Source organism: Pavona decussata, unplaced genomic scaffold (genome assembly GCF_977016875.1).
Source record: "Pavona decussata unplaced genomic scaffold, jaPavDecu1.1 SCAFFOLD_92, whole genome shotgun sequence".
NCBI classification, from domain to species: domain Eukaryota; kingdom Metazoa; phylum Cnidaria; class Anthozoa; order Scleractinia; family Agariciidae; genus Pavona; species Pavona decussata.
This window is the reverse complement of record NW_028145509.1, coordinates 4215022-4230317: the sequence shown is the minus strand read 5'-3', so window position 1 is coordinate 4230317 and position 15296 is coordinate 4215022. Positions and strand designations below refer to the sequence as shown.

At 37.9% G+C, this 15296-nt stretch overlaps 1 protein-coding gene across 2 annotated transcripts; it reads right to left on the bottom strand.

Moving 5' to 3' along the window:
• Positions 1-6596: 6596 nt before the first annotated feature.
• Positions 6597-14747, bottom strand: LOC146473966 (ZP domain-containing protein-like). Of its 2 annotated transcripts, XM_085118014.1 has the most exons (8): positions 14622-14747; positions 10707-11072; positions 9969-10166; positions 9329-9523; positions 9083-9211; positions 8075-8660; positions 7254-7555; positions 6597-6737 (listed from the first exon to the last, which is right to left on the bottom strand). In XM_085118014.1, exons 1-8 carry the CDS (start codon positions 14692-14694, stop codon positions 6601-6603), a joined length of 1986 nt encoding a protein of 661 aa, XP_084974140.1. In that variant the 5' UTR covers positions 14695-14747; the 3' UTR covers positions 6597-6600. The 2 variants fall into 2 exon arrangements, with proteins under 2 accessions (XP_084974140.1, XP_084974141.1); XM_085118015.1 differs by lacking the exon at positions 9329-9523.
• Positions 14748-15296: the final 549 nt, after the last annotated feature.

Sequence of the window (15296 nt, the reverse complement as noted above, 5' to 3'; positions counted from 1 at the left end):
TATAATGTTTGTTTCGGTGGCTAATCTTGCTTAATGGCACCCCTTCTGTTAAACTGTATTTGTTTAACTCACCATACGGGAAAGTAAAATTGACCACAATAGGATATGAATATTTTCCAACTTGAGCTTGCCTCGTATAATTTAACGGAAGAAATGTGAAATTAAAGTTGAAAAAGGTTTTCAAGCGACATAAAATAAAGCAGTATTGACTTAGACCGTCGAGAATTATTGGTGAACAAAGCTAGGAACAATTATTCGCCACACGATATTCATCAGTTTAGCACTATGTTAGTCTCTATGGCACAAATGATTTGACGAAACTACGACTCGGCTTCTTATGTGTAGCTAGGCGAAATTTCACTGATAAAAAGGAATTATTTTCACTGAGACAATTCCTATATGATCTTGTTTTACTCTTTTGCTAATTGGAGTTACCCTAGCCACACTCAAGCAATCGCAAATGCTCGAAGAAAAACAAAACAGCCAAGATAATTATAGCCTCGCCAAGTAAATAATTATATACAGAACGCAGAAAATTACAAGACTAATAAAACTCCCTTTAAGAATTCCTCAGTCTAGTTGCTGCGGGGCCTATAGCGGGTTTATTTTTTTTAGCAAAAACTCCGCTGTTTTGTTTGGTCCGTGAATGAGAAACGTAACCATTCCCAGTAACAAAAATAGAAGTTGTTTCAGGTTACTCTTTTCATCTAAGTACACAATAATTTGAAATGGCGATGGCGTGAAGCAAATATTATCGCATATGAAAAATAGACAACAACCTCAATTTTCGGTGGAAAAGTTCATGTCAGAACAGAGATGCTATTTATTACCTACAGATTATCATAATATTACACAAAATCAACATTTAAATTGCTATATGTGACTCCAGCCAAAAATGTCAGAGAAAGCAATATTTATGAGGGGACGCTCTTTTGTTGCTATAAGTGAAAGAAAAAATGGTGTCATTGACTTCCTTCAGTTTATCTGAGTATTGGACCAACAGAGACGCGTCATGCAGTATACTTCACAGAAAGGCAAATTTATGTAGATGAGATCGAAAGAGATTGAACAAAGATTTTGCTGAAACGGTATATAAAGTCTGATAGATCATGAATATCCACCGAAATCAATCTAAAATCATTTGATATTTAGTCCCGAGCGTTTATCAATGCTGAACTGATCTAACTTACAATCGATCTTTTTAGGCCACGTGGTTCAGGGTGACTTGACAGAGAAAAGAAAACGCAAGTTCTGGCCGTTAATTAACTAGCTTACCTTGAGCAAGACTTTGTTTCACCAAACTAAGAGTGGCTAATTTCGCTTGGTACTCGTAAACGGTATTTGTTTACCTCATCAGACGGGAAAGTAAAATTGACCACAACAGGTTATGAATATTTTCCAACTTAAGCTTGTCTCGGAAAATTAAACGGAAGTAATGTGAAATTAAAGTTAACTAAGGTTTTCAAGCACAACAGTATTGCCTTAGACCGTACAGAATTACTGGCCGGTAAACAAAACTATATGAACAATTCGCCACACGACATTTGTTTTTAGCAATATAGGTTAGAGTCTCTGACGCACAAATGATTTGACAAAACTACGACTCGGTTTCTCAAGTCTAGCTAGGCGACATTTCACCGACAAAAAGAAATAGTTTTCATTGACAATTCTTATATCATCTTATTTCACTCTCTTCCTATTGGAGTTACCGCCACACTCAAGCAATCGCAAAATGCTCGAAGAAAAACAGAACAGTCAAGAATGATAGTAGTCTCCCTAAGCAAATAAACAGACCGCAGAAAATTACGAGAATAATATCTCTCATTAAGAACTCCTCAGTGTATTTGCTGCACGGCCGATAAAGGGTTTACTTTTTAGCAAGAACTCCTCTGTTTTCCTTGGTCAGTGATGGAGAAACGTAACAATTCGAAGCAGTAACAATAAAACAGAAGTTGTTGCAGGTTGCTCTTTTCATCTAAGTACACAATAATTTCAAATAACAAATGGCGATGGCGCGGAGCAATTGTTATCGCTTATGAAGCGATACTTGTTCCAAAAAAATAGACAACAACCTCAATTTTCAGTACTGATAGATCATGAATATCTGCCGAAATCAATCTATATTTAGTCCTGAGCGTTTATCAAAGCTAAATTGATTTAATTTTACAAGCGATCTGTTAAGGCCACATGGTGTTAGGATGACTTGACAAAGAAAAGAAAACGCAAGTTTTAGCTTTCAGTAAGTTTATCCAGCTTACCTTAAGCACGACTTTGTTTCACCACACCGTGAATCGCACAATGACAAAAGATAGCCAACCGGACCCATTAAGGCCATGATGTCGATTTAGAACAGCGAGTACCACCAAGACTAAATCAAAGTGTTTTGTTAACGATATTTACCAAGCCGAGGAACTATGAATTTATTTCTTGACAAAAGGATTTTTTCGAGTTAGCTTTTAATCCAAATATTTAAGGAACTAGACAATGACTGTTTGTTTTGTTTTGACTTAAAAGTTAGAGAATGATAGCACTAACAATCCAACAATTCAAACAGGATGACAGCTAAAACCCTCACCGTCGATCACAAAACATTTTTGAGACTGAATATTCATTTAGGACTCATTTTTTAGGAGGATGTTGGATATGAACAACCATGATCATACAAAACTCAAGATACTCCACATTTTAATGTTCTCCGTGGCTCTTTGCTCACTGATGCACAATTTGCACTCCTCTTTTCATCAGTAATTTCTCTCATTTCCATTCAGCTTAATTGCATTAATATTATTGTTCGTGTGGTTGATTAAATTAGAAATATAGTTATTATGCCTCAATCTCGATCACTTTAATTTGAGGCCACAGTCTAATCTGAGTAACATCGAGATTCATTGGCCACTCGATGTCTTGACAGACTGAAAAACAGTCGGTTTTACAATAAAATTCACCGAGAAAGGCGCGTGTCACCGAGAGCGCAAACTCGCGAGGTGCGAAGCGCCCTAAGTGTGGATTCTCGCGCGAAATCTTGGAGACTTCCATCCGGAAGTGCTTGTGATGCAAAACTCTTGCCCCAGTCCCACTTTGCATTTTCTCAGTCGCGTCAGATCGACTTTTTTTGGTCCAAGACCGCTGTTAACGAACGATGGACTAACGCAAACGTCAGACTGTTTTTGCAGCGTAATATCTTGGAGTATTTGTTAATTACCCTTATTATTAGTGACACGGGACATTAAAAAAGAGATTTGAGCTTTTTGGACATATAATTTGAAGTGGTTAAATGATATTTCAATGCTTTGCAATCATGAACATGTAGCGTGCATTTGTATTCGTAATAAAGCAGCATCGTGAGTATTTGTAATCAATTAAAGGTGGAGTTGTGAAATGAGCCACTTTATGCATCTAATGGCTGTAGAGTGAGCATGGCGGATATCACAGGGCACAATAACGGTGTTGTAATGGCGTAGTTGAGAAGTGCATCTGACTGGCGCGGGATAAATATATAAAACGATCTTGTGAAGCGGCAAGATTGTGTTTTGCAAGGAACAATCATCAACTTTTTATTGATTCAATTCGCAACCATCTACATTACCACCACAAAACGCTGCGACTATTTATTATGGGATATGCCTATGTCTAGTAAGGGTGTAACATTTCCAAGAGTTAGTTTTGAGGAAAGAGGACCCAAGCTAAAGTTGGTCAAAACCTCCGTTAAACCACAATCAGATTAGGCCTAACTAGAAGTTAATTTCTGAACCTCGAATATGCTACCTCGAGGTATAACGTTGTTGTTTAAACTGCTGCAAGCATGCTGGTTAGTTACTCTGTACCATGGCAACGTCTTTTACGTCAAAATAAGATATTCTTTGAGCGCGTGAAAGTACAGACTGATGCTCCCAACGAACTTGCATTGTTCGGCTGATAAAGTAGAAAAGAATTGGCAAATTTTGTAATAAACAATTTTTACACAAGGGTGCGCTGTATATTAAACCGGAGTGTGTAACACTAAGTTGGTTATAATCGTTTGATATTCAGCAAGCCCGAGTAACAAAAAATTCACAGGTCTTCTTTGAAATTGTTAGTGAAGTTGCAGTTCGGATGAAACAACATTGCAAAAGTTCTAATATCAATAAATTTTGCAAAGAACGCTGCCGAGCTACGACTAAGAAATAGCTCAGAAAAGTATATTATCGACGCTAAAAAGGTGTCATAACATGTCTTTCAGCCGGCAGTGCAGCGCTTTTTTTAAACGAACAATTGAACGAAATTGGCAGGAAGATGCACTTGCCCTTTCATTCGGTAAATATAACCCTTTGGGCGGCTGGTATATTATATGTTGCAGGATCATACCAGGGGCTAAAAGATTGTAGAAAAAATTAATATTAAACGTTAACGTTGAAAATATCCATAAAGCGCGTGAAAAAAATATCGGCAAAGGAGTTTGGTTACGTTATTCTAAATCTAGAGGGGCATCATGTATTTGTTCTCTAACTGAAGGCAAGCAGTTGTGCGTGCGCAGTAACCACACGTCTGACCACATTTTCGTTGACATTTTTATTGATCTCTTCTCAAACTCATTAATAATTCATGCCGTCAAAAGCCAATAAATGACCTCCATTTCGGTCAGGTGGATGAATCTTGATACCCCAATGAAACACCAGATGAAACACCACCAGGTTTTCATCTGAGATGAAACATGTTTTTCATCTGAGATCAAACATTTGCATTTTAATGAGATTAATTTCTTATTGTTTCATTTGAGAAGACACGTCAAAAACTCGGGCTTCGTGCTTTATCACGGGTTCCAAATACCTCGAAACAGATGAAAGCACTCGGCCTGCGGCCTCGTGCTTTCATCTGTTTCTCAGTATTTGGAACCCGTGATAAAGCACTCGCCCTCGTTTTTGACATATTACATGATAAACAGCACCAAGCACCCAACACCTTTTATGATTATAATGCTTATATGAATTGATTGTATAATAAAGTCGTGATAGTTTTGTATTCTTCTGATAAAAGTTGTGTTTCGCTTGAAGAAAAAGAGGTCTGGCCTCAACAAACAGTCTTAACCGAAAGGAAGTTGAAAGACAGCTTAAGATCGACATGCACTTGGCAATAACAGGACGGTGCTTTCAACTACTTCCCCACTGCACTTTTTTGTTTTAATCTCTTTTTGAAGTCGACGTATTTCTCCATTTCTTTTTTGGAGGCGAACACAAAGATCTTTTCAGCTAATTTCGACTTATGTCAATCATCTCTAGTTGCCATGGTTACCCTTAATCACTAGTTCAGTTGCCAGTAAAAATAGATGATTATTCAACTGAAGCATGAGTTTCGCACTTGATTTCAATTGGTCGAAAGCGTTTTCCATACTTGACTCCTTTGCACCGTGATTTTCCTTCAAACACAGCAGAGGTGTATTTTAGTCTAGCAAAGGTGAAACTCTGATCAGAAAGACTCCATATGCACGTGTGTTATGTAAATACAATGATCGTCAAACTGGACACACCGAAATAGTACAGTTTCAAAAGCGTACGTTTTAATGCCCGAGTTTGCGGTCCTGGTAAAACACACTAACACGCGTCTTCACTTGTTGGCACTTTTACCGGCAGGTAGAACTAGTTGTGTATAGGTATATATCGTTAAAAGAGCAAATCAGCAAAGCACCCTTAATTATTTGAGATCTTTTCGACAATCCGGTGGAATAAATCGTCATGAGTAGAATTCTGAACAGCTATGAAAAAAAAACTAAGTCTTCTCAAGCCGACGGTCTCATCTGACAGACTGCCTCAATATTCCGTACCAAAAGTTTAGTTCACACGCTATTCAGTATTTACGCATAAGCGAGATACTTGAGCTGGAGATATTCAATTGATAAAAGTAGTTTAGTTAGCAGAAGTTTCGAAACTGGATTTTACGATGTGAATCCATTCGGAGATATTCTAGTCTTCTTTAACTGCTACTGAAGGAAATCGATTAATACGCTTGCTTCTGACGTCACAACTTATATAAAAATTTTAATTTCAGTTAAAAAGACTTCATGTCACGTTTTGCATCTTGGTGATCTTAAACAACCGGCACAGTTACCGCGACATTTACCGTTTGAATTTGAGGCCTTTTCCTGTTTCGATTATGTGACCTGCCAAATGTGATTGTGAGTCGAAAATCATGACTGAATATTACGTTAAATTGAGTGGAACAAGTTGTTGATACAATTCTCTACTCCAGAAACTACGGGGAGGACTGGTACGAGGAAGGGCTAATTGATCGTTTGCGTAGATGGATGGAAATTGAAACGATAAATAAGTACGTTAATTTCCCAGCAGTCAGTTGCATAGAAATTATTCTTTAAGCTGAAAACTCAAGAGCCACGTTACCCCAACAAAATGCTGGAAATGCATTTATTTGTCTGTGCGAAGTCCATCACTCTACACAAACAATCCTACAATCCCTTACGCGTACCAGCCTTGTCACAGTTTCTGAACTGGGGAATAAGTTTTATAGCGAGGCATACATTGCTTAGTAATTCTTTCTCAATGAAATGAATATCTCAAGCTCAAGTTGTCTATAATTGTGTCAAGTCCAGTTGTTGTTAGTGAATTTGTTTCACTCTTCATCACCAGTGGCAAGCACAGTATACCCAACAGGCTTGTCACGTGACTTCTTGACCATCATCAACACTGTTCCCGCCAAACAAGCAACACACATCACAAACAGAGCAATCATAAGAGCAGCACTGGAACCTAAATGGAAAAAACTTAGAGTTTCGCAATGGGCATTTAAAGATCTGAAATTGATTTACCGGACGGAAAATACGGCATTCCGGGTAGTTAATATGACTAACAATGGGAGAAGAAATTTGAATGTCTGTTTTATTTTCCATAACAATAAGCTTTTAAAGGTTAAGGGAAGCCGAAGTTTATAATTTCTTTAAGTAGCATTTGGAATCTCTTATTATTCAAACTTAATACACTTAAAAGTGTTAGTACAAAACACTGACAGAGCTTACCAGCTACAATTTCTCTATTATTGGGTTTGCGCACGTACGTACTTATTTCTCAGGAAATAGAATGTTTCAAGTCTCAACTTAAATTTAGCAATTACAGACAATCAGTCTAAACTTAGAAACTTTATCATTGATTCAATTACGTAATCTTGGTAAACCTGCTGAAAAAGGACATCCCATAAAACATGATAAAATGTAAAAACACTCTGAAAACTCACTTTTGTTATTTAAACTGCTTCTTATATTCACTCACCACTCTTGTCCACATTACTGTCACTCTTTTCCTCACGCTTCCCACGTGCAAGGTGGAGTGGGCCCTGGGCCAAAGAGTACACGTCATTACCCATGTGATCGTTCACCTCACGTTTTCCTCGGCCACTTGATGGACATTTTTTAGCGCACTTGGAGCCTGGGTCAGTTGCATTGCATACAATCACGTGACAGTGAACAAACACGAATGGATGATCAGCAATGAACTTGAAGGCTTCCAAACTAAACCGCTGGGCACTGACTGAAGACGCAGGATGGTACTTCACTGTGACGTCACTCGGGCATCTATGACAAAAAAATTCCTTAATGCCATATTTATATCTCTTCCACAGTTGCTAAAAATGCTATGTTTGGCAGGGAAGAGAAGATAATTGGCTGCTGATGCTGCAGAAAGAACAGTTTGGGAACGTTTTTATATGTGACCCTGTCCTCAATTACGATGTAGCAGGTGATGAATATGGGGTAACCTTTGTTCTCATCTTGTAGCTATTCATCCAAGGATGGAACGCTACCACACCAAATGATCAACCTTGAAATTTATTCACCTTTACTATATAGTTTGCTAGTGAGTAATGACAGAACCTGAGGGTGGATATCAGGTCCCTGTAAAACAAAGATTTAATCGGCGAATGAATTCACAACAACTCCATCACCTGCTCTTCTTGACATAAACGAAATACGTTCTATTCAGCAACTTTTTACGATAACGTGTTTGCAACTGTATGAAAATTATTAGCTGTTGTGAGTCTGACTTTTTGAGTCAGTCTTGTAATAAACGGCGTTTTATCAGTCGGTTTCCCTCACCCTTTTGAAATAAACTCGTGCTTTAAAGCACTCTTCCGATCCTGCGTGGGTGTGGCAAAACATCGATCAGCAATGATTGACAGCTGCTTATCACTTGATTCCACCGACACTTCAAAGAACAAAAGTTTGCGTAGCACCACAGCAACAGGGAAAGCACTCTTCATGTAAGGACTCACGAATGTCTTGTCAGGAAACATGTTCAAGGAGAGTGTAAAGTTTCCTTTGCCTTCATCGTTAAACACGAGTTTTCTATTATTTGGTTTCCAGCCAACTGATGATAGCACGCCATATTTGGAGTAGTAACAACTGAATTGAATTTCTATTTCACGCACGCGCGTTATGACATCTTTAGCAGCTACAGGGATTTCCAAGACTGCGTTGGAGTAAACGACTGTTGTGGGTGTGTTTCTGCTTGTTGTCTTACAGCCAGTCAGCGGTGTTGTAAGGGAGAAGTATGCGCTTGTTTCTGCAGCTTTGCATGTGGTGTCCAGGAGTCGGAGATGCTCACGGTCAGTACCACGGAGGAGGGACTTGGGAATGGTAATGGTCATATTATTGCTGTTGCACTGAACATCGACACCTGGAGCTAAAAGGGATAAAATGCCTTATTTATTATATGGCTAAGGCTAGTGGCCGATATAACGCGTCAATACGGCAAGGCCTCAGTTTGAGATTTTCCCGTAACGACCTCACTCTCGGTTATTAAGTAGTTAGTAATGGAACTGCTTTGATTAGAAAAAGGTGATTTAATGAAGAGAATCTATGTAAAAATAACTTTAACAAGAAAGAGGCCGTATATAAATGATACAACATAAAGAAAAACACAAGACAGATACAAAGATAGTTATTATAAGTTAAAGCAGAAAGAATAACTAAAATTAATGCACATTCGTCGAAAACTGACAAAGATAGCAAAATTTTCTTGTGACTGCCAAAGTATTGCAAAAACCTGCAAACTTGTTTTTCTTATTAAAATGGTGTTGCTAGTATTATAATATCGATGTTTACCGTTACATGTCCTGTTATCTGATGATAAGTTCAGTTCCGGGTCTGGACATTCACATTTAAAGCCCCCAGCGGTATTCACACACTTGTGACTGCAGCCGCCGTTCTTTGTCACAGAACACTCGTTGATGTCTGCAAACAATCGATTTATAATTTCAAGTTAATCAGTTTGTCTCCTTGTTGGTCTTATGTCAAGAAGGTGAGTTTAAATACAAACATCGTAATATAATTAATTATCAGGAGACTCACCAACACATGAAACTGTCTTAGTCCTGTCTGTCCACTGTCCACTCGCCCTGCACTGTTTAAATGAGGGACCTTGTAGCTGGTATCCCTGTGGACATGTGAACGAGCATTTGGTGTTGTATTTCATTTGTGACGTCATACAACTGCTTGGTGATGTTTTGACAAGGCGGTTAACAGTAAGGGCAGGACACTTTACAACTGTAATACAAAATTAAATGAACGTTAATATATAATATATGTAAGCAGAAAAATTTGTCCCGTTGAAACAATAAGTAATTGCTGGGCAACTTGATTGAAAGTAAAAGCAGTGTAAATTAATCATTACTAGGCGGCTGATGATAAGAGCTTGAAACTCTATACCTGGAAATAACAGTAAGAGCATAAATGATAAACGAAACATCAATATGAACAAAAGAGTGTTGCTTTCAAGAAAGAAAGCAAGTGACAGCTGTTACTTCAAAGAAAATATCAAAACGTTGCTCTTCATTGGGTTTCCATGTAAACCATCATTTTTTTTTCTGTTATTATATATTAGTAAGCTGATTGATTGGAATTGTTTATTTTTGTTTTTGATTTTTTTAGTTTTTTCACTTTCCGAGTATCTTCCTCGACAGTGGCAACACACTGCAGCATCATTACTAACCATTACAGCGGACTGTGTTAACTTGTCGGCTCCAGACTCCTTTTTTCCTGCACTTAATAGATGATGGACCGCTGTGTCGGTATCCACGGGCGCAAGAAAATGAACAAGTTGATCCATAGCCTTGATTGGACGAGAGGCAATGGGAAGGAGACACTCGGACACCACTCCCCAGGGAATGAAGCTTTTGGCAATAATTAGCTGGCAATGAAAGAAAAAGTGTGACTGGAAAGGAGCAAAAGCAAAAAAAATGCAAAGCGCTCTTTTTGACATTCAGCGTCTCAGTGAAGGTTTTATTTCTAAGTGTCATGTTACCTGAAAAAACATTTATGTATGTTTTCTTTTGTGTCGAGTAGTATCTCTTGAGCTGGGCAGGCTTATAGAGTATTTTAAATTCAAAGTAAAGGAGTATATATGTGATAGCAAGTAGTTATTTGGAAAGTTATTGGGAGGAGAATGATTTTCTAGTAATCTAATTTCTAGCCACCTCCTAGTAGCAAAAAATAATCATACTGTTTTTCATTAAGTGATAAAAAAGCTGTACGCCTATGTTTATGAATAAAAACTGTTTGTTGGTCAGTTTGAAGAAAAGAATGTATATGACTAGTCTGTCAGCCTCTCTTCTACTGAAAATACGCAGGTCATGTTAGTCATAGCAGGTGATTTTGTTGTTGTTTTTGTTTTGTTTGTTTGTTTGTTTGTTTGTTTGGTTTTTTGTAGCATTTGTTAATGTTTCCTCACCGTTGGTTTCACAAAGGCAACGAAGAGAATGGTGACAAGGTGCATCATTCCACTTTCCTGAAGAATACATCTCCCCACACCCCTCATCTCTGTTATTCGGTTGTCCTTTATTCCAGTGAGAATAACTAACCCGAGTTCCATCAACCCAAATCCAGCGTGACTTGTCCCTTGGGTCCCTGTGCAGACCAATCCAAACAACTCGACGCACTTTCTGAACTAGTGCTTGTAGTTCAGATTGTGACTTCACCATGGCAAGCTTAGATCCCAGAGCCTCGCATGCAGTTTTTGCCGTATTCCAGTTCACGGCCCTGGATGAAATCTTGTAGCAAGAACCTTGTATGTGCATCCAGTTCTTTGGACATACTCCTACAGACAATGACATAGCATCAGACATTAGTTATTTCAATGTTTTATTCAGTTAATCAATCATAACTTATGAAACACATAATTTGCTTTTAATAGTACAAGTTTAAACAATTAAGTAGTTTTAAATTCACTCGGAACTTGTCATTTATAGGTGGATTGCATTGCCGCCATGTTGGTAGAAAAAACAAAAGAAAATTTGCTCACATAGTTTCCATAAAGATGGACGTTTACTGGTCTTAACTCTCAGAGGAGAAAAATCTTATTATTCCTATCCACGAAAATGGCCGCCATGACTTCACATGCAATCTTCCAATTAATTAGTCTTATTTTTTTTATTGCTTTTTGTTGTTTTGTTTATTTGTTTTTTATTGTTGTTGTTGTTCTTGTTCTTGTTCTTGTTGTTGTCACTTTTAGTCTGCTTTGCTTAGTCTTTTGGTACAATCTCTTTAGTTGAGTAACTGGCAGAAGTGATAAACGCATGCATACTCGCTTATTTCACGCGTGTATGTCAACATATGTTGAAACCTACGCTTTATATTGTATTTATGGAGGCTACGGAAGCTTACAGGTGCCATTTGAGTTGTTGAAAATCCGATATTGAAGTCTTTGAAAATCCGACATCTGACTTGTGAAAATCCGACATCCGAGTTGTGAAAATCCGACATCTGAGTTGTAAAAATTCGACATCCGAGTTGTGAAAATCCGACATCCGAGTTGTAAAAATGAGGGCGAGAAACAATTGGATGATAGAAATAACTATCAGCCACTAGATAAACCAATGGTTAGAGATACATCCCATAGTTAAACATCTCGCTAATGCCCTTCACCAAACAGGATGCAAAGACGAAATTAAGTTTAATTGGTTTAACGAAACACCAGATCCGCCTCGAATTCCAGTATTTTATACCCTCGTAAAAATTCACAAACCGACATTAGTCGGAAGACCTATCATATCTGGGTGTGATGGCCCAACAGAACGCCCATCATCATTCGTAGACAAACTACTTCAGCCAATAGCACAAATACAGGACTCGTCAGTCTTAAAGATAGGACACATTTCATAAGGTTTATTGAAAGCACTAGGGTGACTAGAAACGCTTTTCTAGTATCAATGGATGTCACTAGCCTTTACACGAATATCCCACAGGAGGAAGGAATCACTATGGTATGAAACGCATACGAAAACTTCATCATCATCATCATCATCATCTCAATTAGGTCGGTAAAAGCCGGTTAGGCAACACACCAACCACTTACAAAATGTAAAAGTAAAAATTATATGCCACAATAAGTAGACAACAGAATAAAAAATTAACTATACAAATTGACACGTAGTAATATTCAATTCGACAAAAGACGTGATATCAGGCATATCAGGGAGGAGCTGATTCCAGTCTCCAGTAGTGATTGGGAAAAACAAAATTGAGGTTCAAGACGCTTAAGCCTATGGCTGCTCTTAGTACGGGTCTCATTACTAAACTTTCACGACAAAAACCCTCCTATAGCTACAAATTTTCTCAGGGAAATTCTCAGTCTCCTACTTAAGGAGACCTCCTTCCAATTTAACGGAAAAGACTATCTCCAAACACACGGAACTGCCATGGGCACGAAAATGGCAGTAGCTTTTGCCAACATCTTTATGGCATCAATAGAAAAGGAGCATTAACAAAGCACTAACGCGGAAAAGTTTCGCTGACGATTTGTTTTCCTTGTGGGATGAAAACAAAGACGAAATGGAACGTTTCATTGAGCACGCAAATTCTTACCACCTTACTACAAAGTTTACCGCTGAAGTTTCACAATTAGGAACAACATTCTTGGATACAACAGTCTATAAGGAAGACAGATTCGAGAAAGAATGATTTCTCGACGTGCGCACGCATTAAAAACCTACTGAAACATTTCAGTAGACAGATTACTGCAGTTGCCACCTAACAGGCGTTAAAAAAGGCTTCCTGAAAGGAGAAACTCTTAGGATTCTACGGACAAACTCTTCTAAAGTTACGTTTGAGGAGAACGTTAAAAAAAAATAGAACACGCCTCATCTCAAGAGGTCATCCCAATAGTCTGGCCGACAAATCCTCTCAGAAGTACACTTCGCAGGTAGAAAAATTAAAAAGCACTAACACAAAAACAGAAAGTGCACAAGAAAATTATACCCTTTGTGACACAATTTCAACCATCACTGCCATGTTTGAAAAACATTCTAATCGACAAATGGCATTTAATATAAAACCAGCCATTGACTAAGAGAGATATATAAGGAACCTACCTTGATCTCTTATAGAAAAGGAAAATCACTTAAAGACAGGCTTGTATAAAGAAAAACTATCTGAAGGCTTTCATCAACACAATGGACACACAGCGGGAGTCGCGCATGTCTGTCAACCCAACATGCTACCTCTGAACGAGGTAACAACTCGGATTTCGGATTTTCACAACTCGGATGTCGGATTTTCAAAACTCCGATGTCGGATTTTTACAACTCGGATTTCGGATTTTCACAACACGGACTTCAGATTTTCACAACTCAGATGACGGATTTTCAACAACTCAGCAGCTACAAGCTTCCGTATGGCGGCCCTGTTGGAGGTATAAATCCATAAGAAAGAAGTGTCAAAAGATTTGCATAAAAATAAAAAATATTTCCCAAAGGAAAATCATTCTATTGTTTCGTTTCTCCAATATGGCTGCCACGAAAACACTCTATACACAAATATACACAAATAGATTAATTATTACTAGAACGTTTTCATCCTAAAATCTGTACAAGTTTTTAAAATATGTAAAATACATGATTCTCCACTAAAGTTGGTAGACTTAATCCTTTTGCATACAGAATACTTCAGCTTTGCGGTTTTGTCAGTGATCTAAATTGACATGCTTTGGCTGTCAAAATATACTAAATTCGAAATATTTTTCATGAAAAGTTCAAAGAGAATTTTTGGTCTGAAAACGGGCGCCTTTTGTTCAAAGGTCTCCTCCATACATTCACAATGGCTACACGGAAATTGATGTTCGGTAAATCAAGGATAACGTTTTTTGAAGCCTTCCAAATTGCAAGACTTTGGCAACAGGGCATTTCTATTTAATTTAGCTGTTCAGAGATACTGTAGAGTCATGCTAGGCAAGGCAAACCCAGTAACTCCACCAAGTACATCTCAATCTTCCTCTCGAAAGTAGTGTGCCACAAATGCGTCTTTCTCGCAAAATAAACTCCAGGGAGAGGTGGGTCGGTGATATAGAAGCAAAAAGCTAGGACTGGAACCGAGGTTACATTATTGCCACAGTTTTAAAAGAATTTTGAAAACAAATATGGCGACCGCGAATTTGTATTTCTTAAAGACGTAATACCTAAAATATTTCTGTTTCATTATTTAATGAGCAATTTCTCTAGGTTTTAAAGTGCGACTCAGTGAATTATTGAATATTTTGGATGATAAGTGCAGATGTCAATATTTTTATGATGCACAATTTGATCATGATGGCCGCTTGGTCAAAATATACTCAAACAACAGGACATGCAGTTCCTTAATTCAATTAGCTTACCTTGAGAACAAACTCTAAGCGTAAACAAGGAAAATCCAGCCAGAAATATCAATAGCCAGTGATAATAAGCCATCGACACCGAAACACTCAAAGTAATGTAATCTGCAAACGTTATGATAGCATCCACAGAAATAAACCAAAATGAATAGAAGTTTTCTTTCTTCTGAATAAGAATGTCTCTTTCCAAACTTTGTTTACATACCCTAACAAGTTTTATCCCATCCTCTGTAAACATTACTGAAACCCTGATACAATACTTCCGGTTCATCTGTATCACGTGGCATCCATCACAACGTGATTTTTCCAAACTCGAGCATTGTTCTCCAAAGCACACCAAATTAAGATTAAATGTCCTCTTTCCTGCTCCGTCAATGATTTTAACTAATTTCCGTATTGCAAGGGAGTATTCTTTTAATACATGGCAATTTTGAATGGAAACTTTTTTCATGCACATTTGAACCGATCTTGTACGTACAGTAAGCCCTCTCCCTTCCGTACAGTAACTTACAACCGGTGACTCACAACTCGAAAACCCCTTGAATAATCGTGTACAGAGCATGGTTTCCATTGGGATAACTGTTAAGAAATGCAAAGTTATTTGCTTCTAAGGCTTCCTTAAACTCGCTTTCATTTGATGCTGTAGAAAAAAATAACAATTCAAACACGTGTACTTTT

Bases quoted from the DNA above. Each gene is read 5' to 3' on its own strand.
- LOC146473966 (XM_085118014.1), bottom strand. From the start codon at position 14,694: ATGGCTTATTATCACTGGCTATTGATATTTCTGGCTGGATTTTCCTTG. The intron at 8,661-9,082 runs GTAAACATCGAT...TATCCCTTTTAG, and splicing joins AGATAACAGGACATGTAACG to CTCCAGGTGTCGATGTTCAG. The intron at 6,738-7,253 runs GTGAGTGAATAT...TTTTCCATTTAG, and splicing joins CAGTAATGTGGACAAGAGTG to GTTCCAGTGCTGCTCTTATG.